This window comes from Tauraco erythrolophus, chromosome 2, assembly GCF_009769465.1.
Source record: "Tauraco erythrolophus isolate bTauEry1 chromosome 2, bTauEry1.pri, whole genome shotgun sequence".
NCBI classification, from domain to species: Eukaryota; Metazoa; Chordata; class Aves; order Musophagiformes; family Musophagidae; genus Tauraco; species Tauraco erythrolophus.
This window is the reverse complement of record NC_141466.1, coordinates 91,671,949-91,697,844: the sequence shown is the minus strand read 5'-3', so window position 1 is coordinate 91,697,844 and position 25,896 is coordinate 91,671,949. Positions and strand designations below refer to the sequence as shown.

Genomic DNA, 25,896 nt, shown 5'->3' with positions numbered 1-25,896 from the left:
TAAATCATCCAGTTAGTAGAGGCTTGCAAATGAATAGTAATTCAGTAATTTTAGTGTTGCTTATGGTTTACTCCAGTTTATTTTTGCTTCAGTGGGAGAGTTTGAACTTGTCTTCCCATTTGTAAATTACTACTACCTCAGTACTTAAGTGTTGTACTTAGACCTATTTATAGAATTTTCATTTGAAGCACTTCAGTGCTCATGTTAAATTTTTCTAGACTGATATTACCAGTGGATCTCACAGAAAGGAATAATGTGAAGGAATGTGATGAGGAAGAAAGCTGGTACTTTCAGCAGATGTTCTTGACTGTAAATACTACTATAGTACATAACTGTTCTCTCTTCCTCAAGAAAGGTTTTGCTTAGATTCTCAAACACTGAGGAGAAAACCAATGTCTTTTCTTACTAAAAAAAGCTTGTATATTTTATGTATGTATGTAACTTAATAGTTCTTAAAATATTATCTAGTTTTGGTGTAACTTGTGGTAGCTCAGGGATATCAGCATTGCATTTCAAAAGTAGTTGTAAATGATCTGTCTGCTAATGTAGCTAGTTAAGAGCGTTTTAAATCAAAGACACAACTGTAGAGTTAGTAGAGTACTAAATAATCTTACTTGACAGGTACTGTTGAGTAGAATGGATGGGAGGAGGAGGAAGGTTATTCCTGAACATTTATTATTTTCTTAATAGAACAAACTTGAAAGACTTGCTTTATTTATTCATTCAATGTGTTTCACATGCTGTGATTCAAAAATTTGGCATTCTCTGATTAAGTCAGATCATTTGCAGTGAAAACCATCTGCACCCAGAAATCTTTACAACTTCTTCAAAGTACTGTTCACTACATGGAAAAACTCTACATTATATTACTAAATCATTTAAACTTTTTGTCAATTCAGACATTGCCTTTGTTGGGTAAATCTTCCTTCTGTTTCCAAAGGAGGTGGAATGGCTGTAAGTCCTCAAATAAATAATGCTGAAATTACGAGAATTTTCATTGCTAACTTCACTGAGATTAGCCTTTTACCTGTGGCATGTGTGTGTATATACGGGCACAAATGTTTTGATATCTAAGAATATTCTTTATTTGTAATGTCAGATATATGCTTTATGTATTGCTTTCATGCTTTGTAATTGCTGTAGAAATGGTGAATAGCTGTTGAGTCCGTTGCTTAGAAAAAGATATTCTGTGATACATTATTCTAAAATATTTCAGATTTATAATTCCATAGATTAATATTTCATATAGTGTCTTTTTTCTTCTTCTTTTCATATAATGCCTTTCTTCAGTTTGTCTTGAGCTGAAGGTTTGGATTAGAAGTGTTTCCTTTAACACTTTCTTTCTGTTCAGCAGTTTGTTTGTTTCTGGTACAAGGTGGGTGTAGAGGATGTTCCTGTAGTTAGGACAAACAGAACCATTTTGTATGTAAATGACTCAGTCACAAGAAAGTGTAAGCTTACTTTCAAAAGTTCAACAAACAAGATCTGGGGATATTTGGTAACTATTTTGTAATCTTTTTAGTTTCATAAGCCTGTCTTGACCCTCTTTAAGACTTGGTCACAGGCTTCTTTTTGTGTTTTAGACATATTTCACAGTTTAACAAATCTCTTAATACTCTTCTTTGTGGTAATGAAAAAGCTAGAAATGCTAGTTTGATGTAAATGGTTTCCGGTAACTTACGAAACCACAATCGTCCTACTTGCCTCTAGATTAACTCCTTAACAGCACGTTTCAGATATAGATGACTTGTACTGTTATAGACTTCTCTTATTGATAAGGAGGTATAGAATGAACAAGTTAACTTTTCTGGTTACTGTTCATAAGAAAACAGTCAAAAAAATGAAACCAAAATTCTGAACAAGCCTGCACGTTGCCAAACAGCTAGATTTATCCTTCCCAATAACTATGGTTTTATGTACTCAATTTAACTGGTGATTTTTTTTTTCCCCACTTGTAATACTTACTCTCCATAACTATATTAGAAATCTAATAAAACTTTGATGGGTTTTAGAAATGTTTGCATGTTCTGGAATGTTTATGCTTCTGTCCAACAATTTTTAGAAACGTTTTAATCTTATTCCAAGCACTTGTACTTTTGATGAACCAAAATACTGTCAAAAATCTGTATGACAGATAATACTGATGTTGAAATTGTCAAGTTTGACAAAACATGTTCGGCTGATTTCCTGGGAAAAGATCTCTGAAAGATCTTTTGTCAGTAAGAGAAATGAAAGCTGCAGAATTAGAGCTGGAACCAGTTTATTCCATCTCTATACTGTGTGTTAATTTGTCTTTAGTATCAAAAACTTAACAGTTCTTTTTTCTTTCCCTCCTGTCCCTCCCCACCTAGGGAGGCAATAATGCAGGGCATACAGTTGTTGTGGATTCTGTGGAGTATGACTTTCATCTTCTGCCAAGTGGGATCATCAATCCAAAAGTCACTGCATTCATTGGTAAGTGAAACATCTCTAAATAAATAGGTAATACTGTAGTTACAGGCCTCTGACATTTTGTTATTAAAATAACAAAATATATCTGAGAACATACAGGATCAGAATTTTTCTTCCTCAAATTTTTATAGTCCTGAACTGCTCTACTGCCTTCTTAGTATCGTCTTAAGTCAATTGCGAAGTTTGGATTATGGAGGTTTCTTTTATTGTCTTGGATAGTTCATCTTTGTTCTTATCTGTCCTGTCAATGCAAACAGGTAGCTGCCCAGCATATCGTCATTCTCCTATTCCCTCTTATTTTCTCTACCAATTATTTCTTTTGTTCTCAGAATTCCTCCTCTCTGTATTAATCTTCAGGCCTGCTAAGTAACTACTAGTACCTTTTGAAACATAGATCTTTCCTCCTTTTTCCATTGGATTGCAAAATCAATGCTGACTTCAAAAGACTTCTGCACTATGTAGTTCTTACCAAGAAGTCCTTTCAGGAGAGTACATTAGAAGATTTAGGGCAGTGACAGTACTATGTGATGTCAGGATTTATGATCTGTTTGCTTCCTGAACAGGCGTTTAGATTATCCTGATTGTTGTCCCTACAAGCCTACTTACCTCTCTCCCTCTCTCTCTCTTGGAATCCTGTTTCCAATCCTACATGTTTTGTTGTGTTTTTTTTTTCTTCGGATTGCTTCCATAACCATCCTGCTTAATAATGCTGTGTAGTCCTTAAAATTTCCTTCTAAAAATGACGGCAGATATAAAACATACCTACACAGCTTTGCAGCTGTGCGTGTGCTTGTGTACCGATTCACAAATCGGGTGAGTCTTTGGGTCACTAAAGGCTGTGACCTATCAACACTTCAGTCCTGCTTTTTTGATTCCCAGAACTCCTGTCCCTTACAGAGTGTACTTCTCCAAATCAGGACTCTATTGCCATGCTCTTCTTATCACTTCTTCCTGTGTATCTCATTGCTTTGAGCCTGTAGTCTTGCCTCTCAGCTTGGAACGTGCCAAGAGTAAGTGGTCATTGACAGTTGGCTAAACAGTGCAGCCACTAAAAAGCCTCTGTCACTTGATTTGTAAGCAGTACTTGCCGAATTCTTGGGTTCAGCTTGTAATGACTGTATACGCGCAGTCAGCATTAACTCTTTACTTGATGGGAATTGGTGATTATTGCCTCTTTTCAGCTGTTATATTGTGACTTAATAGTGGGATAGTTTTGGGTCAGCTTGCCCTGCCTAATACTTTTATAGAAATTGAGCCAAGGGGCATGGAAATAGATTCCCTCTGATGAAGGGGAGGTTGGGATGTTAACTGCTTCTAGTTTTGAGGGCTGTGGCAGATGATATTACTTTTATTCTGTTTTGATGTGTTACCATATTATGTTTCTTTAAAAGGTTATTTCTTGAAAACAGTAAAAAAGGATGCCTGTTTGCCATGTTTTGTTTGATGGACCCAGAGTTGAGTAGGAAGGACCCCATCCTTTAAAAATACAGTAGGCAGGAGAGAGATTTTTACAAATCCTCTTCTCTGTATCTGCTATCTCTTGGTCTTGTCTGTTCTGAAGTTTGTTGTTCTGACTTTTTAGGTCTGCCTTGTGTTTAAAATCTCTTTTGGAAAAAAGAAGTTATCTGCTTAGGATGCCACTGAAAGGGCTTTTAGGTTAAAAAAAAAGCGAAGGCAAAAGGACTAGAGTGTTATAATAGATTATTATTATTGATTAGGACTGTACCATGAAGGTTATAGCGAAGAAGTCTTAAATACATTGTACTCTAGTGTTTGGAATGCTTTTATGTATGTGAAATTAGGTGATATGCAAATATTTTCAAATGGCGGGTTGCTTCATTCTTTAGCTTGATGTCGTCATACTGATAGCTTTGGATGTACTGATCTACTGAGTTTGGTATGACTTCAAGATGGTTCAGTTTTGCTATATGCAAATGCTCCTTCTTAGGCATTCAGCAATGCTGGTTAATTGTATGAGCTGTAGTCTTTCTGAGCAATGTGATAGCTGTAGGAAAGCAAGTTTGCTTTTGGTAGACCTTTTTCCTCTGTTATTTTTGCTAGTCTATTAACAACTCAGACTCTATATACAGAATATTCTGTGTCTATTTACAGCAGAAGAATGCTTGAGGGGATGCTAGTGTTTATAATGATGGTAGAAATGTGCTAAGCTTTTAAAAAAAACAATAGGGTTATTAAAATGAAGTACAAAGAGGGTTGTTAATTTTAGCTACAAGGAAGAGGAAGTTGGATTCTGGACTGTCCCATGATGCTGTTACTGTTTGTCCTGATCTACATTGAAAATTTGTTGAGTTTATTAAAAATATTCAATGCATGTAGTTAGAAACGCATACTTTAGGTGTAAATCAGTCTCTACAGACGAATTCCTAAGAATACAAGTTGCAATGTCTTGAAAGTTTAAAAACTTAAATAAAATACTCTGCATACAAAACATGAAGTGTTTTTGAAGTGTTGGGAATGTTTTTTTCCATGCTCAACATAATTCATTAAATTTTGTGTAATGGTGTTCTTTAGGAAATGGCGTTGTAATTCATTTGCCAGGACTCTTTGAAGAAGCTGAAAAAAACTTGAAAAAAGGCAAAGGTGAGAAAATTTTAAGATACTACTTTTAGAAGAGTTTGTGGGGCCCTTCTCAAAAGATTTAGATAAGAGGTTGCCTCTGTAGATGTTATGTACGATGTATTTTTTTCAGAATGCCTTTTAGCTGCTAGTTTCTGACAGGAGTCTCACTACAAGTCCCAGGGCCCTCATGGGAAGACAGAAAGAAGGATTCTCTGTACAGTTTCAGAAGAGAACATGTTCTAAATATGAATTACCTGCAGACATTTTTCTTTGCTTAAAGCAGTGAATTTAAGAAGTGAAACAACTTGTTAAATTATGTTACCTGTTCATAGTGGTTTTACCTCTTACAATATTAGTGTATGGTTTGATGTTATGTGTTAATGTAAAATAATGCTGTGGTAGTCACTTCTTGATTCAGAACTCAGTTTTTGGATACTTTCTGTTGTGTCTATGGCCATGCTTGGCAGTAGTCTACTTTAAATGAAGGAAATCAATGGTCTAGAGGATTCAAAACCAAAAAGCTACTAATTGATTGCTGAAATTGAGGAACTAGTGGAATAGCTAGAATTCTTCCTCAGAATAAGCCTGACTTTCTCAGCTTTATAGACTGATGCCAAGTTTTAGTTACTGAAATCTAAGTTTTTTTTTTTCCTCTGGAACGTGATTGCTCAGTCTTTAAATAGATGGATTGAAGACTGAACATGAAAAGTATTTATCTTTTATACATCAGAAGACAAAAATGCTGTACAAAACGTAATTTGAACTGTTTCATTTTGTCTTTTAAGATCTAGAAGGCTGGGAAAAAAGACTAATAATTTCTGACAGGGCTCATATTGGTAAGTTCCTGTTTGTGGTTTGTTTTTTTTTTTGTTAATCTTTATTTTCTCTGAACTTTCCATGGCAGTAAGAGCATAACAATTTTTAGCCATCTCTTTATATAGGTATGTACTTTTCTTTGGATTGTCTCTGTATGCTGCTTTGATTTATTGAAGATCCTAGGAAAAAATTGTTCACCACTCAGGACCCTCCCAGGTTTATATTCTAGTGACTCATTAATCCTGTTCCATAAATATAACCTAGTCAGGAAAGCAAGTTCACCTTCCACGCCAAAGATTAGAGATGGGAAGCAGTCAAAAAGCTGTTCAGAAGTTAATTGACTGAAGGATTCATTTACCCCTTTGATGTAAAAGCAGTGTTGCTTGTAGCAACTTTTCTGCTGGGAAACCACATGACTGGGTGTGACTTCCAAACTAATGGGCTCCCTACCAAGTAAATTGGCAGGTACTTCAGAAAGGAGACTTTATGGGAAGGACTCTCAAGGACTGGAGAGAATGGCTGCCCTCCTCACAGGGATCTCATCAGTCAAGCATTGATTCCGGCCGATGTTCCAGACAACTCTGCAGTTCAGAGCCTGGGGTAAAATAGTGTTTAGTCCAAACCACCAGCACAGCTTCAGAGGCTCTTCCTGTATCACTCCTAGGACATCTTTAGTACATAAATTCATCCTTTAAATAAGATCTTTAGATGTTGTAACATAATGTATTAGGAAATTGGCTTATTGCTGCGCTGGTAGTCGTCTTCTGAAGATGGAAACTTTTCAGTCTTTATCAGATGAAAGCTTGTAACAGCGGAAAAAGGGTTTTGTGTTTGGTTTTGTTTTGTTTAAGAAAAAAATTATCTAGTATAGCTTAGTGAGTGAACATGTTATTTCAGAATAAATATATTTTTACTGTGGAGTAACTACTGAGTTTGAAATAGTTAAGTAACTGTTCCTAAGTTACTAAAATCCTTTCTGAGGGTAGAATCACTGTAGCTGAATTACTTAGAAATTACTAGATTATCAGAAAAACTGTTTTGCGATGATTATATTGCAATGGCAATACTGTCAAGTTTTCAAAGCTGAACAGGTAAAAAGTACCAGTTATTGACTGTCGCTTGTAACCATTCAACCTCTTAACATAAACGAAGTTTCAGAATGTTTTGTTCTAGAAAGTTTTGATAACAGTTTGAAGATCTGTTGCCATGATAAATATGCTTTCTCTAAAAGGGATATTGACGATTTATGAATGTTTAGTCTATAACATAAGATGAACCAAAAATAGATTCAAGCTGCTGGGGACAATCTAATCCTTTAAATTATGGGATGTGTGGAAATAAACACAAAAATAAATTGGTAAGGCAAACAAGGAAAACCACTCTTGTTCTAAAGAGACTAGACTATTAATTACATGAGTCAGTTTCTTGCAAGCTTTCAGTCTTTTGTGTGTAGTGTGTAGATTAGTTGTTAAACTTTCAGGAAGTAGCACTCAAGAAAAATAAACTTCTGCAAACTGTTGTACCACTGCTTGTATTTGATATGAGTCTTGTCAGTTGTTTTGTTGTTGTTTTTTGGGGTTTTTTTTGGTGTGCTTTTATGGTAGACAAAGAATTGATGCAAGGAATACTTTGCAAAATCTTTGTCATTAATAATATGTAACACTTTAAAAAAAAATAATCAGGGCTTGTGAAGATGACTTCTGTTTGCATAACAGATGTTGATAGGAGCTTTTGTGTTTCCAAATGTATTTTAATTGATGTTGTCTAAAACATTAAAATAAAATAGTTTAAGAAATCTTTAGAATGAATGAGAATGTTTACTTAAATTACCTTAAATTTCAGCAGTATGACTTTTTACTATAACCTGTTTTCTAGGCTTTTTTTTCAACTTCATGTTTTCTTTGTTTGTTGTCCATACATTCTTTTGGGCCACTAAAAAGCTGAAATGGCTTAGTTATTCTGTGGGAGGTGTATACACAGTCTGCAAGAATTCTACAAAACAAATACTTTGAAAGAAAAAAAAATGTCTCTGAAAAACTTCAGAATGCTTCCCTGTGAAAGAATGTAACTTGTAAAAGGTGATAAACTCTGGTCATTTTATTGGCTTTCTTCAGTGTGTATATTTGTGTTTTCCACATTGATAAACAGGGTTAGAGTTGGTTTGAAGAAATTATTACTGATATGGTAATTTGTTTCATATAAATTTTCTACTTAAGTTATTTTTGTTTCCTTAGTATTTGATTTCCACCAAGCTGCTGATGGCATCCAAGAACAACAGAGGCAAGAACAAGCGGGAAAGAAGTAGGTAGTTTTATTTTGTCAGACGTAAGATGACTTAGTATAAACATATGACTTAGTACGTTGATTTTGTGTTACTGTTTGTTGTTGAGTTTTAAAAAAGTATTAATTATACTTGTAACTCTTCAATGTGGAGTATGCAGGGATCATTTCTTACACTTCTGTCCTCCAGTGGCTAGCAAAAGATTATATTCTTAATGAAAGGGTTGTATCTTGATATTTTGCCTTGTGAAAATTTCTTAGTTCCTAATTTGCTTTATGCAAAGGGTTCCTGCTTCCTAATGTTTTAATTGTTTACTGGGGATATTTGTTTCTGTAAAAATATATTTCTGTTTATGAAGATTGAAGGACCCTTTTGTCATCTCCAAATTACTGAAACATTGACTACTACATGCTGCTACTGACTTTCTGAAGCTTTTGAAACTTTTAGAAACTAGCTGCTATGTTTTTAACTTGTGATTTCCAAGTAGCTCACTAGTTCTTTGGGCTGGGGAAAAAGCTGGCAGAGTTAACTGTGACATGTCCACAGCTGGAAAGTAATGCAGCACTATAGACTTCTGAAATACCAGTAAACTTAGTCTCTCTTCTTGGAAGTTTGTCTGTGTGGATGAAAAGTAAATCAGTCTTCCTTACTGAGACCTGTAAGAGCTGTCCCTGCCCGTGGCGGAGGCATTGGAACTAGATGATTTTTAAGATCCCTTCCAACCCAAACCATTCTATGCTTCTATGACAATAAGTTTTAAGAGTGTCTGAATTGGGCATATCTTGCTTCACACAGGTTGCTATATTGCGTGATAACTTGTCAATTGTTCTTACACTGGGTCATTTTCACACTTGACTGTGCTGTACCAGCTGTCTTGTTACCTGTTATTTTAAGAGTTGAAAAAGTAAACAGGAAGAACATACATATCTATCTATGGAAGAAGAGAATTTTTTTTTTTATGAGCCAGTGTGCATATATCAGCTATCCTTGAATGTGTATGGAATGTTTTATGTTTAGCAAGATAAAATTAAAAACACTGTCTATCACTCAACTACTTGTGAGAAGGAACCGCTTTATTAGTTATTGTTGTCTATAATAACCGCTTTATTGTTATCGTAAAGGAAAGTCCAGTGAGGAAATAACTGCTTTTCTCCAATTAATTTGTTTTAAAGAAATCCAGGGGAAAAAATTTACATCCAAAGCTAAAACAGCTTAGATCACTCTTAAAAGTATTTATTCTCTCTGTGGAGTTCTTGAAATTCTGCAATAATCATACAATTTTCAAGCTCGTTAGAACTGCTGATGGATTGAAAGTACTAAGCTATCTATTTCCTCCTGAATGTTAAGGCTAAGTGACTGTAGTGAGGGAAGTATTACCACAGGCTGACTAAAAACAGGCTATCATAAACTGATTGTCTCCTGTTTGTTGAGGATGGAGAACTAAAATAGCCTGCTAGGATGTCTAACTGTAGAATTGACTGGGTAGCATATTTAGTATTGAAATTGTTTTATGTCTAACACTTCAAAGTTGATAATTACAGATAGTAAATTTATTTTTTAACGGAATGTTTTTATCTGTTCAAATGTAGCTCAAAAACAGTCACAAGTAAGGCTCATGTAGCTTCGCTTGCAGAAAGGTTATAGAAAAGGTAATCTATTGAAGTATGTTATGCTTACACAGTTGTTTTAACATATATAAATACAGTCTTCTGACAGCTTAACTCTTTTATGAATTGGCATGTCCTAATGAAACAAAATAAATGGAAACCAACTCCTCCTTAAAAAAACTTCTCTGTGGAGGGTATGAATTGGGGTGGAGGCTAGGGTCGGTTATTTAAGCCACGATGTCCTGGTCTGATTAAATGAAACTATGGGATGCAAAGTTGATTAGAATCTCTTTCTTTTTGAACTGAAGGCAAACACATCACTCCCTGAGGTTACTCAATATTGAGTCTAATGGGAATAACTATTTTTTTCCCAAGATGACTGTTTTGAATCTACTCCAAATTACTAATGACCTAACTAAAATGAATTATGTACTGATTATGAACTGTATTTCAGTTCACTTGCCTATCAATGGATACCCTTTATCATAAAGTTTAGATATGACCTGTACCTTCTACTCGAAATGGAGTCTCTCTTGGACTGAGCTATGGTAGTACCTTTAAGGCAGTTTGAAGAAATCTGGGCCACTCTGCACATGCAGAATTTATGAAGAAGATAAGGCTTTGTGTGTCTGCTTAAGGAAAAAAAAAATTAACAAACCACAAAACAGTTAAAAGTGCTAAACTAAGCTCAGTGATATCTGAAAATGCTGCACACCTGTTCACTTCTCCTGAGAAGGTTAATCTTTTGAGAATGATGAGGAAGACGTTTGGTAATCTGCCTATGATGAGTGCAGTTTGGCTCCATTTTGATAGCTGTTTAGCAAGACTCTGGCCGAAGACACTTTCTGACCTACCTGTATTTCTCTAACAGTAAAGTCAGTGCAAGCAAGTTGTATCTTATAATACCACTGACTTAAGCTCAAAAAAGCTTTTCAGGCAGAGTGGATAGGTAAGGGTAAGAAAAAGAATTCAGGTTTTCAGAGTCAGCTACAGTGGAAAATCTAGTCCTGAACTCTCTGTAACATACAGCATTGAGCGTCATTGTCACTCTTAATGGACATCCGTGTCTTCTGTTTCTCTGGCTCCAACTGAGGCATTTAGAATTAAATGAAATATTTCTTACATGGAAACTCGAAATCTATACTGTTTGTGCTGTTGCTTTATGGAGGACTTTCTTTAAGTCTTCAGGATGGTTTTTTAGGAAGTTGTTTAGTTAGTTTCAGTTCATTGTACTGAAGGATGTTGTCTTGACATTCGGTTCCTTAAGTATAAAAGTTGGGAACTGTGTACAAATAAATACGTAGGAGTTCACTAAAATATGAAAAGTTATTGCTTTAGAAACAGAAGTACGTAGAAAATGTATATGTTTATGTCTATAAACAGTGATATTCTGAAATTAAGTTGCATGCTTAAGTATCTTGTGTTTTAAATGTTTTAAACAAGGTTCTAAATGGTCACAATTAACAGCATTTCTTTTGATGCTAAGAATGTATTAGCTTTAAAGAAAAAACACCTTGGTTTTATATCAAGAATAACTCCTGTTGTTATCTTTTGAAAGTTTGGGAACTACCAAAAAAGGAATTGGTCCAGTATATTCTTCCAAAGCAGCTCGAAGTGGACTCAGAATGTGTGACCTTGTTTCTGATTTTGATGAATTTTCTGAAAGGTAATTTCTGTATTTTAATGCAAAGTTGTAAGCACAGTTTTCAGTTTCTAGGTAGTACCCTGTGTAAGCGACTACATCTGGTTGATGTTACTTATTTAATTAAAATTATTTTAAAATATGAAAATAATTTTATTTATAATATTTATAACTATTAAAATATTTTATTGTTTAAAATGGTTTAATCACCAAATAATTGCAGATGTGTAACCAGTAAAACCTAATGTTGGTGGGGGCACAGGAAAGACAACAAACATAACAGAAACCTTAGTGAAGCGTTTTTGCCTTCTAGGTTCAAAGTGTTAGCCAATCAGTACAAAGCGATATATCCCACCTTAGAGATAGACATTGAAGAGGAATTGAAAAAGCTCAAGGTAAGCCAGCTTCTGTGTGTTAAATGATGTAATCACTGTGTGCAGTTACTGATATGTAAATCTCTTGTTGACTGATGCTCATGCTTGTGTGAGAAGTTAAAACATAATATATATCGTGGGAAACTGGTATGCATCAAATTTAAAGAGTCTGCTAGCATCCTTAAAGACACTTTGACCCCATTTTATGCAGTATTTCAAAACTTAGTTTTGAGAAGAAAGAAATATTGTAAACTTGAAGGAAAAGGCTTGTCTAGGGAGAATTATTTTTGACTTCCACTTGCTCAAACTTATTGTCTAGGAGAAAAAAAAAAACCAAGATTGTAGTTGGGGAAGGTATATAATTCTAGGTAAAAAGCCTTAAGGAAAAAAAATACTGTCTAACAACATAGAAGAATGTAAGTTGATAGCAGCAGAATTAATGAAGCCTGATTACCAGCAAACTAGTCTTGTGGTTAATTAGAAATTTTGATTCGATATTTTCCCAGCAGTTGGGACAATTGTGAGATTTCTCACTAGTATTAATTCTCTTACGCCTAATAGGGAGATTTTTTATGCAGTGCACCCAAGTCCTTGTTTGGAAAAAAATATCAGGTATCTTACCCTTACCAGCATTTTTGTTCATGCATTTTATAGAAACTTAACTGTATGAGGTTTATTTTTGTCCCGTAGAAAACTTGAACAAAATTTGACAAATTGTTTAAAACCATTGAGGTATGTGTGGAAGAGGTGAGGGTGTGCACAGTTACCTGTTTAATTCTTTCAGAAAATCAGGCCAGAGAAATCATCCTTCTTGTGTCTTTAGTTGCCACTAAACTCAGTTTACCAGCTCTAGAAGGGCGTATATGGGAGTTCTTAGCACTTCTGTTTGTCTTACTTTAAATAATATCTGTTACACATGTTGAGTTGTAGTATTTTTATCAATATGTAGACCTAAAAATCAGTTACAATTTAATGTTTTGTAATGCTTTATAGTTTAATTAATACACATTAGGATTATAGAATATATGAAACTCATTGTTAGTGTGGAAACATAATGTGTATTTGTAGCTCGAGGGAAATTACTTGCACTTAATGTTTGTTTTATGCTAATGCACTTAATTAATTTCTGAAAGACAAAGTATTATATTTCATGTGAAGTGAGTCATTAGAATGAGAATTTCCAAATGTTCTCATGGGGGGAAAAAGGCTGTTTAACAAGTGTTAATCTGAATGTTACTGGCTTCTTGTATCCAGCTGCTCAGTGGCATTCTGGCACTTGACCCTTAATTCCAATAAATAACTTTTTACGTTTACTTACAAACATATCCATATATATATATAAAACAAATTAATGCTGCATTACAGTTGTGTGCATTTGTTGGCTTCAGATGGCCAGAAGTGGAACTCTACATGCTGGTTCTGGGGGAGAAATTTTGAACACTTGGAAATGAAATACCAAATACAATAAAGTATTGTGATAATACTCAAGCTTGAATCTTTCTAAAGCATTTCAAAAGTTTAGATTTTATTTCGTTTTTCTTTTTCTTCCTCTTCCCTGCCCCCCCCCCCCCCCCCCCCCCCCCTTTTTTACCTCTTTCCTCCTAGGAAGAGCATATATGTCTAGTGTGTAAATCTGAGTCTAATGTTCTTCCTTTCCTTGTTCACATATTATGGCATATTTAGCATTTTTTTATATTTGCTTTTCCTTTTCAAAAGGAATAAGAGCATTGTTATGAGGGAGCAATAGCACTTGTACTGAAATTATATGAAATGAAATTATAACAGTAGTCTTGTGTATTATTCAGGGCTACATGGAAAAAGTAAAACCAATGGTAAAGGATGGTGTTTATTTCATGTATGAGGCTTTACATGGACCACCAAAGAAGATCTTAGTAGAAGGTGCAAATGCAGCACTGCTGGACATAGATTTTGGTAAGTATAATGGTTTTGAGACACACGTTGCTGTATACTTACGTTGTGAAAGACGAGCACTAAGTATAAACTCTTCCGTGCTTAGCTGTTCTTACAGCAGAAGTGTTTTTTATTTTGGAAGAACAGTACTCTCTATGACTTGCAAATAATTAGGCAGGGGGGAAATTTTTAATTAAGTTCTTTCAAAAAGCTTTAGACTCTCCTAAGATTAAGTATTTGAATGACAGTAAAGATCAGGTGACTTTTCTTAAAAAGAGTGTAGCTGTTACTTCAGTGTCTATAAATTTCACGTGAGATAACTCGCAGTCGTATACATCTATGGAAAACACTTGAAGAATGGATAGCTTTGAGAGGCAAAGTATATACACAAAATAATTGTTGACTTTCGAAGAATTGGCTTGTGTGGTTTTTTTTATACCCTTTATGTAACACTTATGTTTCTACTGTCACATGACGTAAGGAAAGATGTTGGGAATCTGGATAGCTAATGAAGCAAGAGTGAAAAGATTATCCCAATCCATTTGAAATTCTAAATGGTGCAGTTTTTCTTAGAACACTGTAATTTTGCTAATAAAATAAAAAGCTTCTTGACAGAAGCATCTTTTTTTGAAAATGAGATTATTATGTTTGTTATCATTATATTGTAAGGATAGATAGACAAATTACTATACTTCTGTATAAGCTTAGTGATATATGATTGGCTCCTGCGTTTTGTCACATTTTTCTTCAGTCTCACTGGCCTTGTAACTGCATTATTTTTATTGTTGGAAGATGGGTAAGCCTAAAATTGAAGCTTGTAAGGACTACTGTCAAACAAATATAAAATTGACATGCATTCTGCTTCCAACTGATAGTGGATATTTTCAAACATACTGAGTTCGAAAACCTCTTCTTTTGAGAGCAAGATATATCTAAGATAGTTACTATAAGTGTAAGCTAAGCACCAAGTTTTCTCATGATAATCTGAATATTGGAAGAACCTTCCTTTCTTAACAAGTCAAAAAAAAAAAAAGAGAGAAGTCTTCAAATACACTTGTCACAAGGAAGTGTTTGATGCAAAACTGAGATATTTGCAGGAAACTCTAGAAGGGGTTGTTTTTTTGTAAGTAGTGAGTATTTTAGATTTTATATAAGTATGGGAAATGCAAATAGTCTGAAACTCATCAGGTATGTCTATAATATTTACAGAGTTGTTTGGATCACTTAGATTTTTCTCCTGCTGGTTCTATGAGACCCACACACAGAGGGAATATCTACTCTCCTTGGGTAGATACCATCGGTGGACCAGACACTTAAGTTAACAATGACAAGTCCTAGTCAAAAGTTTTGTTAAAGCCAAACTATTGATTATTGAGCATTCTGAATGAGGCTAATATCTGTGCCTTGGTGCGCAGAAGTCTTAATACTGAAGTGAGTTTCATGAATATGTGTCTGTTGGTAGTGAGGATGGTAAATCCCCAGCCTTGCAGTCCATCCCGATTTTCTGGAGTGTGTAATGAAGCTCACGTTTGCATGTGTCTGGGGGTGAGGGTAGAGATGTGTGGTCTTCAGTGTTTTTAACACTGAGAATAAATCAACGTCAATATACCAGCCTGGGAGCTGAAAATGAGTAAGAACTGTCTCATTGACTCTGTCTGTGACATCCACTAGCTATATTCCATTTCACTCACATGCTCCATCCCTGGAGACGTTCAAGGCCAGGTTGGATGAGGCCCTGAGCAACCTGATCTAGTTGGAGATATCCCTGTTCCTTGCAGGGGGGTTGGACTAGATGACCTTTGAAGGTCCCTTCCAGCCCTAACGATTCTATGATTCTATATTCACCTGTCAGTAAAGAAAAACTCAAGTACCGTGTCCTAAGAAAGATAAAGACTAGTTAGTGCTTGCAAACTGTTATTACATATCACCTGTAAGCCTGTGTCTTTCTCTTGAGAGATTTGAGTTAAGCAAAAGAAGCTAGAGATACCTGATAGTCTGCAAAACCTCAGGCTGTTCAGACTGAACAGTCTCTGAAGGATTTTGACTTCTTAAAGGTGTCAGTATTGCTTTTGGTTCCTTTTGTATTGGCTGTTCCTCTCTTACCCATCTCTGACTCTTATCCCCAAAAGAAGAAAAAGAAGTCTGAAGGACGAGATAGAAGTCTCTCACTTGTATGTAGTTACTGGGTGGCTGAAGCGTTTGTTCACAATTCAAACCAGCTAAGAACTAGCAGGCTCTGTTTCATCTTCCATTACTTAAAAAAAAAAAAAAAAAGAAAAAAAGAAGTTGTAAACCTAAAGATTTTGAGATATTGAACTCTTTTATCTTTGCTGTCCAGTCTGCTTTTTAAATGAGGGCTGAATATTTAACTGGAGACAAACTCTCATCACTAATGAACTAGACTATATTCCAAGAGTCTTTTTTTTTTTTTCCTTTAACTGTGGAAATAGTTTTTTTTCATTTGATTATGTAAGCAAAATGTTTTTTTTCCCACAATTCTACATTTATTTGCAGTTTCTTATCCTTATAAGGTGCTGACCAGTTTGTAGAGCTTGTATTTTATTTTTTTATCCCAAAATGAAAAACGGTAAATGCGTATTTTCTAACCTTTTAGTAACATTTTCTTAAGAGTCTCTCTTCAAATTTTCACATTGTTCTATTAGTGAGTATGTTTTATGTAAGATAGCAAGGCATGGTTTTCTGGTGTCGTATTACAATTTTTGACTTGTATCATCATTCGGAATTGTTACGTAGTCAACTTTTGCCTCTCTGTGAGTTGAACTAACTGGTAAGATTTCTACATTTTTCAATAAAGAAGGATCAGACAATGTACATACAAAGCTAAGAGCTCATTAAATATGTGCTTGACTGCAAAATACATTTATTGTGTGCTTTGTTTTGGTTTTTTTAGTGTTGTAAAACCTAGGTGAGGGCAATACAAATACTATTCCTCACCAGGTTAGATTTTTTTTTTTAATAGTTTAAAACCAGTCTTGTAATAAGTTTTTACGACTATTTATTTAATAGGCACATATCCTTTTGTGACTTCATCAAACTGCACAGTTGGAGGTGTGTGTACAGGTCTGGGAATGCCACCACAGAATGTCGGGGAAGTGTACGGAGTTGTGAAAGTATATACGACGAGAGTTGGAATCGGCCCCTTTCCTACAGAACAAAATAATGTGAGTATTATCAGCCCTAGATGTCACCTGTAACTGGGTAAAATAACTTAATGTGTCTGTCTTGCATTTAACCAGTAACACTGATTTAACATAAGTAAGATGATGGTGTGTTCGGATGTCTCATTCTTCTGATCCTAGACTTACAGAACTACCAAATCTCATTGTCAGTTTCTCAGACCTTCCTATGGAATAGAAGGCTAGAGCAGGAACAAATTTTGAGATATTTGTTCAAATAGCTTTCTCTTGAATTAGAAATAGCATTTTGTATTTCTGTTTTCATCCCAATGGACAACTTTGTGAAAAATTAGAGAGAGAACTGTTAAGGTAACTTATAATACTGTAAAATGTTGTTAAGTATACACCTGCATCAGGTATTGCACATGGAAAAAAAAGAAAAAAGCTCACGTAATAGTATTACTCTTTGTTAGGAAATTGGAGAATTGCTGCAAACGAGAGGTAAAGAGTTTGGTGTTACCACTGGTAGAAAGCGAAGATGTGGCTGGCTGGACCTCGTGTTACTCCGATATGCCTACATGATTAACGGATTTACTGCGTGAGTTATTTTGACAGGTTTGCTGGCAATTTGACATAAAAGCATGAAATGCTACAGATTACTGTGAATTGTACATATACTAGTCAGTAACATTCAGATTGTTAGTGTTGATGTGTTGATTGTTTTGATATTTTGATAAATTAACTGTCCCTCATTTTTCTAGCATTAAATGTTTTTATATTTGATGTTTTCATCCTCGTAAGTTTTTCTTTACTTGTAGTGCATCATTATTTATCATTTGAAATGATCCAAGAAGCACTTATATATCTTCTTACAGTCCTAGATCTAAGGACACAATAAAAAGACTGTTTAAGTTTTCTTTTTTTTTTTTTAAGTCACACCAGATAAATATATTAGTGTCATACAAGCTTATTTTTCTAAGGAAAGACAATTAATTGCAATATGCAGGTATTTTTACAATGCGATGAGAGTTGTTATACTTGTTTAACCAGAGTAATGCTTCTTTCTAGATTGGCGCTTACCAAATTGGATATCTTGGATGTATTTCCGGAAATCAAAGTTGGTGTTGCATACAAACTAGATGGTGAAATCATACCTCATTTTCCTGGTAAGATTGCTCGTTTAACAATTTTAGATTTTGGTCAAGTGTAATCTGATACTAAAATGCATCTGACTTTTACTTGTAAAATTTATGACAGGAAGGTGTTACTTCATATAAAGCTATTAATGTCTTCCCAGATGCACCAGAGATACCCTAAAAACACCTGTATGAATTATTATTGTTATTATGAATTATTTGTCTAGTCGAAGATGTAAAGTGCTACATAAAGCTTCTTAAATGTAAATGTTGTTACTGCTTTATCCCTTTCCTTTAATACAGCCTGCATTACCTTCAAGCTAAAATAGAAGCTCGTTTCACACTCTAAACCCAGTGTCTCGTTCCCACCGCTGTATTCATCCGCTCTTCTAGCAGGACAAGTTTTCATCTAAGCATGCGGTGAACCACTTGAGAGAACTGATCCGGTTGAAAAGCCAGATTTTTCTCTCCCTGTGTTATTTTTCTAACAGTTCAGTTCCCTTTAATGGTTCACAGAGCACCCAAAAACCTGTCACACCTATGCAATGGAAAAGAGGAAAAAGGGATGAGGGAGAAAATGACCAATTAGTTTAGGTGAGAGCAAAACTTACTTTCTAATGCAGGACCAACAGACATCAGTTTAGCATGATAGAAACTATAGCTCCTGAGGAGGACAGTTGTCAATTTAGTGATCTTTTTTACCTGAAAGAAGTATCTGCATGTTAAAAATATTCAGATATCACAAAACATTTGTTTTCATGAATAATGCATCTTTTTCAGTTTGCTGTAGTAGAGGTAGTTAGGAAAAAGGAAGAACATTTACCAGTAGTAAAGATTGGGCTTTCTGGTCTTCTAATGTGCACGTTGATGCCTGTTTCCATTCTAATTGCTACCTCAGGGTTTGAGGCTGGTCAAAGGTTGCATTTTTCATATGATATCATCAGCAGAGAACTTTTTATGGGTGAGGAGATCAACTGTAGTAATCAGATACAGCTCACAGCAGGATTTATGTGGTACGAAAGTGTAATTATGTATAAAGGAAGAAGTGATGATCTGCCAGTAGTCCTTGAAAATAGCACATATGTGTTAGGGAAATTCATAAGGACCTAACAAAAAAAGCTTCTGTTTCTCGGTGTGCTTGGGAGAGTTCTCGAATGAATTTGCCTTCCAGTATCTTCAAACAAAAGTGCCAGTTACAATCTGAATGCGTACTGAATGACATGGCGTGCACTTTTATTGAGGAAATTTAGTAGTCATCTTGCACTAAACCTGGGAATGCTTTTCCCTTTTTAAGATTCAGATATTCCCTGATTGATAACCTTATCAAAATATTAAGGAAATTTGTGTGTACTTTAGATGGCCTTTGAATGTAATGGAGATTGCGCGTTCGAATTGAGAACTACTCAGTAAATGCTTTGTCTGTAGCCCTGTCGTCTGTCTAACCTTGGGACTGTCTGGACTGCCTTGTGCTCAAGCCAGGAGGACCTTCTCTGGCAGTCCATCATTAAGGATGACGTAAGCAGGTGGCCATGTTTTCCAGTACTAAGACTTCAGTGATTACTCTTTTTTTTTTCCGTTCATTGTGTCCCTCAGATGGTACTAGAATCTCGTTACAGCTCCTGAGGGCAGACTTTGCTCCCTGTGTATGCCCAGGTAACAGATGGCTGACCTTCGGTCATAGCAACATAATGTGGCTCATCTGCCTAACTGTATTTTTCTTTACTGTATGAACAATTAAGGATTCTGGTAGAAATTTAGTAGAAGCCGTTGTCTTTGCTGTTGACGTGCGGTCTTCCTTAAGTGTCAGGAAGGAGTTTGAGCTGAACTTCTGGTAAGCTGGAAGATGCTGTCTCTCACAGCGCCTCTGCGTTCCACACCTCTCTCTTTGCTACACTCCTCAACGTTTGGCAGCATTTTCAGCACATATGCTGCAGGTTACTTGTTACCCCTTGCCCCAGCATAAAAACTGAAAGGTAACTTTCTCCCCAGTTTGTGTTTTACAGACCATTAGATTATTTCTGGTGTCAACATCTCTGCATGGGGTGCACTTATGTATATATTTATTTTTTTTTTTTAAACTTGCCACTTTGACATTTTGAATTTAATTTAGAAGAGATCTAGTCTGGGAAACTCTCGCTGGCAGGGTATTTCTTTCTCTCCCCTCCCTACCCTCCCACTCTCTTGGAGATGTTAGTGATTTACTCTTCTTGTGAAATGACTGTCTCTAATTTAGAAGCACACACAGTGTTCACCATCTCAAGAAAAACATGCTGTATTTCATATATTGTTCCTTTTTCCAGCTGGATCAGAGAATCATACGAGTCTTACTCAGTTTTTTTTAGCTTAGATTTCTGTGAGCATTTCATGATCTCCTGTTAAGAACGAACTGAAAATGTGTAAATTTACAGCTGACTTCAGTTGGTATCATTGAAGCTGTAGTCTTTTGCTATGGAGCTGGCCAGTATCTCTGTTTCTATTCAGTCATAGGAGGTGGTGAAGGAAAGATAGAACTCCCTTCTAGCTCTGAGCTGATCAGTTTGAAAGGAATGTGAAAACCATGATTTAAGTCCTGCTAGTGCCTCCTGCCCAAGTGCAAGTGTCATTTGATCTCAGCAGACACAGACACAACCTCTAGCTCAGGAGACTTTGAGAAAACAGATCCTTAGGAAATTGGGAGGTTATTTTGGAGTAGTTTTACTTCATGCTTGCTTTTTTTTTTCTTGTGCTCTTTCCCTGGGCATCTACTGTAGGTTAAAGAGCTAGGACACTGTGCTAGATGCACCTTTGGCCTGAACTATATGACTGTTTTTATGTTTAATTTCTGGAAATTGCTGGAGGAGCTTTCTCTTACATTGATGCCAGGATCTCAAATTTCAGCTATTGTGTTTGAGCTGGAAATAACATCACATCATTCCTTCTCCAAATTATAGTACCAGGCTACCAGATATCATTATATCTTCCCTCTGTTATCTAATTCAGCTGTTAATAAGAAATATTCCAGAAAGCCTAAAAGATAAATACCGTAAGGGAAGAGCTGAGAGAAATCTAGATGGTGACTACATCAGTTACTGCACTGAGCTCTGTTTATGGCTTATCTTTACCACACATCATCTTTTATCACACCTGCTGGAGCAAAACAAGAAAATAATTTGAAATATCAAGAATTTTATCCCTTCTTTTTCTTCCTTTTTTTTTTTTTTGAGAAGTAAGGAATTGAACTAATATAGAGTAATGGAAGACTATGTAGACAAGATTAGACCACTCACTTGTAAGTGCTTTCAGCTTTCTGCCAGTCAGCCTCATCAGAGACGCTTCAAAGCAAAAATGCTTGTGGGCCTCCAAGATTAGGTGTTCAGTTGCTTTCCCCCTTCAGAAGAAGGGAGGCCAGTGTCTTATTCTAGATCATCTGCAATGCCCAGAGATTAGTTTGTGGTTTTGCACTTTGCATATAGCTATTCTGTTTCACAGATCACCTGGACAACACACAGCACCTCAGTTGCTGCTGCCGATGACATTAAAGAACGTGCTTATCCTTGGCCTCTGCAACCCAACATCCTTAATGTGTCTGTCCTTTTGTCCTGATTTCAAGTAGTGATTCAGGATCATTTGCCTTAACCTGTGAACACCTTGGTCCCAAAATTGCGCATTTCTTCACTGCCGTGGGCTTTGAAATCAGTGGAGCGTAATCCTCTTAAATCCTTACTCAAATTGCCTGGTTCAGAAAGACTATCCTTACAACGTTGCTACTATTGAACTCTTACTGGCACCAGGACAAATTATTCAGTATGCTGAGCCTGAGTTTGTCAGCTGCACAGACACTGGAGGGGATTAACTATGGGTTTGTGTTTGCACCTTTACTGTGCCTCTTGCATGTAAAACCCTTTCCTGGGCTGACTGGCTGTCTCTGCAGGAGTGACTTGATCTGAGACACAGAGCCTACGTAACGTTAATTACAGTGCCTTTGGCAGAACCCTGTCTTTTTCAAGAAGGCAAGAATGCTTGACACCTGTCTTTTTTATTTATTTAGCTCAGTGTATTTTGACCATTTTCAGGCTTAAGGCTTTTGTTTCACTTCCCCAGTCATTCCAAGACTAATGTTCAGATAGTTACTGGAATTATGTGACTCCAGAACAATGTGCTTAGCGTCTTGTCCAGTACTTGAAATCATCGCAGGCTTCAGAGTTAATGGACAACATTGTAGCAAGTTACTGAATGAAGGACAAAATGGAGTATACTTATTGCTTCTATTCCGAGAAGTACTTGGGACAGTTACTGTTCATGCATCATGTGGGACTCCACACTGGTTGACAAATTTGTTGTACAGTTTTGGGGCAAAGGGTCTGTGGGCATCAGAAGTCTTATTATGTATAAACTACATCTTATGACTATGTTTAGTAAAAAGTACACTCCAATGCCATTGTAAAATATGTTTTAACTGCCTGATGCTTACAAGCTGGTACTTAATTTTGCTTTTGCATCACCAAATTCCCTCATGAAAGGGGAGCTGGGTCTTGGTATTTGTTCAGAAAAAAAAAAAAACCACAACATTTTAGGGAATCACTTCTCTTGAAAAGTTGTTTTCTGAACTGAAAAGCAAAATAGATGCATGTGACTCTGAATACTGGAATTCCTAAATTCTGAGTCCTGATAGTAACTGGATTATTTTTTTTTTTCCTCCTGCTTATATTAACGAAAAAGGACACTTCAGCACCTTCAGTGCTGGCATTACCTTATGAGTAAACCTCTTTGTATAAGAAAAGAATAAAAAGCTTTACAGTTATGTGTTTAGTGATAGAGAATATATAGTCTTTGAGAACATAATATTTTTGTTCCTGTTTGCTTCTTAGCCAACCATGAAGTCTTAAATAAAGTAGAGGTTCAGTATGAGACACTCCCAGGATGGGATACAGACATATCAAATGCAAGGACATTCGATGAGCTGCCTGTAAATGCACAAAATTATGTTCGCTTTATAGAAATGGAGTTGGGTGTTCCTGGTAAGTAAAACAGATTTATTGTTGTTGTTTTGGTTTTTTTCCTGCTCCTTGAAACCTATTTTGTACTTTGCTTTAACGAACATTCAAAATATTGAAAACTAGTTTGTAGCTGTCCTTATTCTGATGTACCTGGTGATACTCGTAATTATTGTTTTACTTCTTTTTACCTGTCTATTTAGCTGTTGAATTGAAAATTTTCCGAAGTTTTAATATGCATTCTTTCTTTGGCTTATACTATAGTTCTTGTTCAACTGAGATTTTTATAACTTGCTTAAGTGTTTTTCGGATTGATTATAATAGGAGTTTAGTTCTACTGCCCTTATGAAGTCAGTGGGACTACTGGTATATTAATGTGATTCAACATATGTGAGAGTAAGGGGTTCTAAACTAAACAATTTGTCTTACACTCCCTAATAAAGATGATCCTGTGGTTTCATCCAAAGCTGGGAATTAGGAGATGATGCAATTCTTTACATTTCTGACAGTTTCTATGTATCTCTTTTCATATGATCTGGCAAACTCATTTATTTATTATGGCAGCGTCAAGGCTGTTCCTGCTTTTCTAAGTTAACAATGCATTCTTACTTTGAGAACAATAGACATAATTGTAGTTTCTTAACGTACTAATAGTATATGCTGGTTTCTTCTTCAGACTGGGGTACTTAAGATCTTAAGCACTTAAGAAGATAAGTTTGTATCTTGTCTTAAGATACAATCCAATCTTGCTTTGTATTATTTGTAACAAAAGTTTGCTTTTCTCTCCTGCAGTTAAATGGATTGGAGTAGGGAAATCCAGGGAATCAATGATCCAGCTGTTTTAAAGATTTCAGATGCATGGAAGAAAGCACACTCCTCAAAAGACTGCTCATTCTTAAATGCATTAGTAGCCCACAAAGCAAAGATGCTGGAAAGATAGATTTTTGCATGGAAAGAAATGCTAGAGTTGATAACCCCAAATCAATTGCTACTCCTGAAAGAGACTTTAACATGAACCTATATCAGTTCTTGTTCAACTGCAATTTCCAGGACACTTGTCATTGTTGTTCAAGGTGCCATCAGATTATTTTTTTTTCTAATATTTACTTCATAATGTAATTCCTGTTTGAAAATCTAAGGTAGCGTTACTTTCATGACTGTTTGTCCTTGTTATCCTCTCTCTGCTTTTGGCGGTGTTACTTCCCTGAAATTTTAGACAGTAAAAATAATGCAGTTTTGCACAGATAGTTTTACATCCTCATTATTTGTATTCCTAAAGCTGTTGTATTCTAATGGCGCGGCTCTTGTGAGTGATTAAAGAGGGGAATTCTGGTTTTATAATGCTATAAATGCTGTCTAAATTATTGTGTGATCTGTTTTTTAAAAAAAGATGTGATGCCAAGTTGTTAAGAATGTCCAGGTTTTTTTAGCTGTGTGACACAGAAAACTTACTCTTTGTAACTTGCAGAGGACACTCAAATGTTTACCAGGAAGTGTGCCCAGAAAGTTAGAAAACTGATATTGTAAAAAGTTCATTTGCGATTATTAAAGAACCATTCTGATTTTGAGTTAAGTGTTTTATAATGTTACTTTTTTTTTTTGTGGTATTTTTAAAAACCCTGCACTCCTCTACTTCCAACGCGCACATCTCAAACTGTTTCCCTAATTAAATGAGGTTATATTTATATTTGGTGAGAAGTCTAACATTTCAGTGCCCTTTTAAATTCCTTTCTACATAGGCAATAGAAGATCTTTCTCTGGAGAACTGGCAAAGCACAAACACTTTTGTAATTATAAATTGAGGATGCTTTAGAATTAATAAGTATGCAACGTATTTGTTTTAGATGTAGGGAAAATAACAAGTATTCACCTCATGACATCTGACATATTTTCTCTTACTAGTGTTGGGAAATGTTCTAGAATTATTTTAATTTATAACCATTATTACATATTCCAAAGAGTCTGATTTCTTTTGACAACAAGCCAATAATTACATATTCCTTTTCCAGATTTTTTTGAGAATTGCTTTTGTTTTTTACACACTATACTATGGTATTCGTGTGCTTCCTTTTCTCTTCAAATAAAACTTACTTTGTTTCTTAAAACCAAGTTTGTATCAGGGTGGGGAAATAGTTTTAGATTTAGTTTAGTAGATTTCAGCTATGCAGGTGAATATAAGAAACTTTTAATGCAAAATAAAAGATACAAAGCCTTTGAGATTATGTCTTGGGTACCCAGATGTTGACCAAAATGGAATAGATTTGTTGGATTGATGCTGCTGTTGAGGTGTTCAGCACGATGTTTATGTTCTCAATTGACATAAAATAAAACTGCTTATCACAAGGGGAGAAACAGGAGAGTTGAAGGATAAAACTGCTGACATTTAAGGAGAATTTCCTATTGAACTCTTTGCATGTGACAAAGGACTTAGCAGGTTGTATATTTTACTTGTGTAATATGTGGAAAGAGGAGGATAACACAGAATGCTGGAAAACTGACAAATACATTGTGATCTTTGTATCAGCATTGCGTGTAAAGATCATTCTCCTCAGCATTAAAAATCAAACAACTTCATACTCAGTTTTTTCTGGAGGGGATGAGTCTGGTTTTGCTGTCAGTCTCACACTCCAGGAGAGAACCATACCATCCCTCCCTGGCTAAGGGACATATTGAACTAAAAATCTCTTCCTAATTCCCTCATCAAGAGAAAGAGGGATATAACTGTGTGAAACAAAAATTCCAGTGTTCATTTAGAAGGAAAAAAAACAAGATTACTATTTTCTAGGTGATGGAGGGAATGGACCTTGCAGTGTGAACAATAGGTAGTAAGTGTTCTTGTCTTCCTGTAGCTGTAGGAGGCACCAAGGGGATTTGTGCTGTCAGTGAAACTACCAGCCAAGGACTGGGAGCCTAGCTGGTTCAAGGAGTGAGTAAATTAAATGAGGGCATGCTTTCGTTCTACAGTAATGGAATAAATGAGGGCTTACT

At 35.6% G+C, this 25,896-nt stretch overlaps 1 protein-coding gene across 1 annotated transcript in view; it reads left to right on the top strand.

Annotated features, from left to right (window-relative positions):
• Positions 1 to 24,481, top strand: part of ADSS2 (adenylosuccinate synthase 2) — a 36,732-nt gene extending 12,251 nt beyond the window's left edge. The window contains exons 2-13 of the mRNA XM_086627934.1: positions 2,352 to 2,454; positions 4,984 to 5,052; positions 5,817 to 5,867; positions 8,082 to 8,148; positions 11,294 to 11,401; positions 11,691 to 11,772; positions 13,557 to 13,683; positions 16,690 to 16,844; positions 17,273 to 17,397; positions 17,868 to 17,965; positions 22,783 to 22,932; positions 23,701 to 24,481. Coding sequence (XP_086484060.1) covers positions 2,352 to 2,454; positions 4,984 to 5,052; positions 5,817 to 5,867; positions 8,082 to 8,148; positions 11,294 to 11,401; positions 11,691 to 11,772; positions 13,557 to 13,683; positions 16,690 to 16,844; positions 17,273 to 17,397; positions 17,868 to 17,965; positions 22,783 to 22,932; positions 23,701 to 23,753 — 1,188 coding nt within the window. The 3' untranslated portion in view covers positions 23,754 to 24,481. The remainder of the gene's footprint in view (positions 1 to 2,351; positions 2,455 to 4,983; positions 5,053 to 5,816; positions 5,868 to 8,081; positions 8,149 to 11,293; positions 11,402 to 11,690; positions 11,773 to 13,556; positions 13,684 to 16,689; positions 16,845 to 17,272; positions 17,398 to 17,867; positions 17,966 to 22,782; positions 22,933 to 23,700) is intronic.
• Positions 24,482 to 25,896: the final 1,415 nt, after the last annotated feature.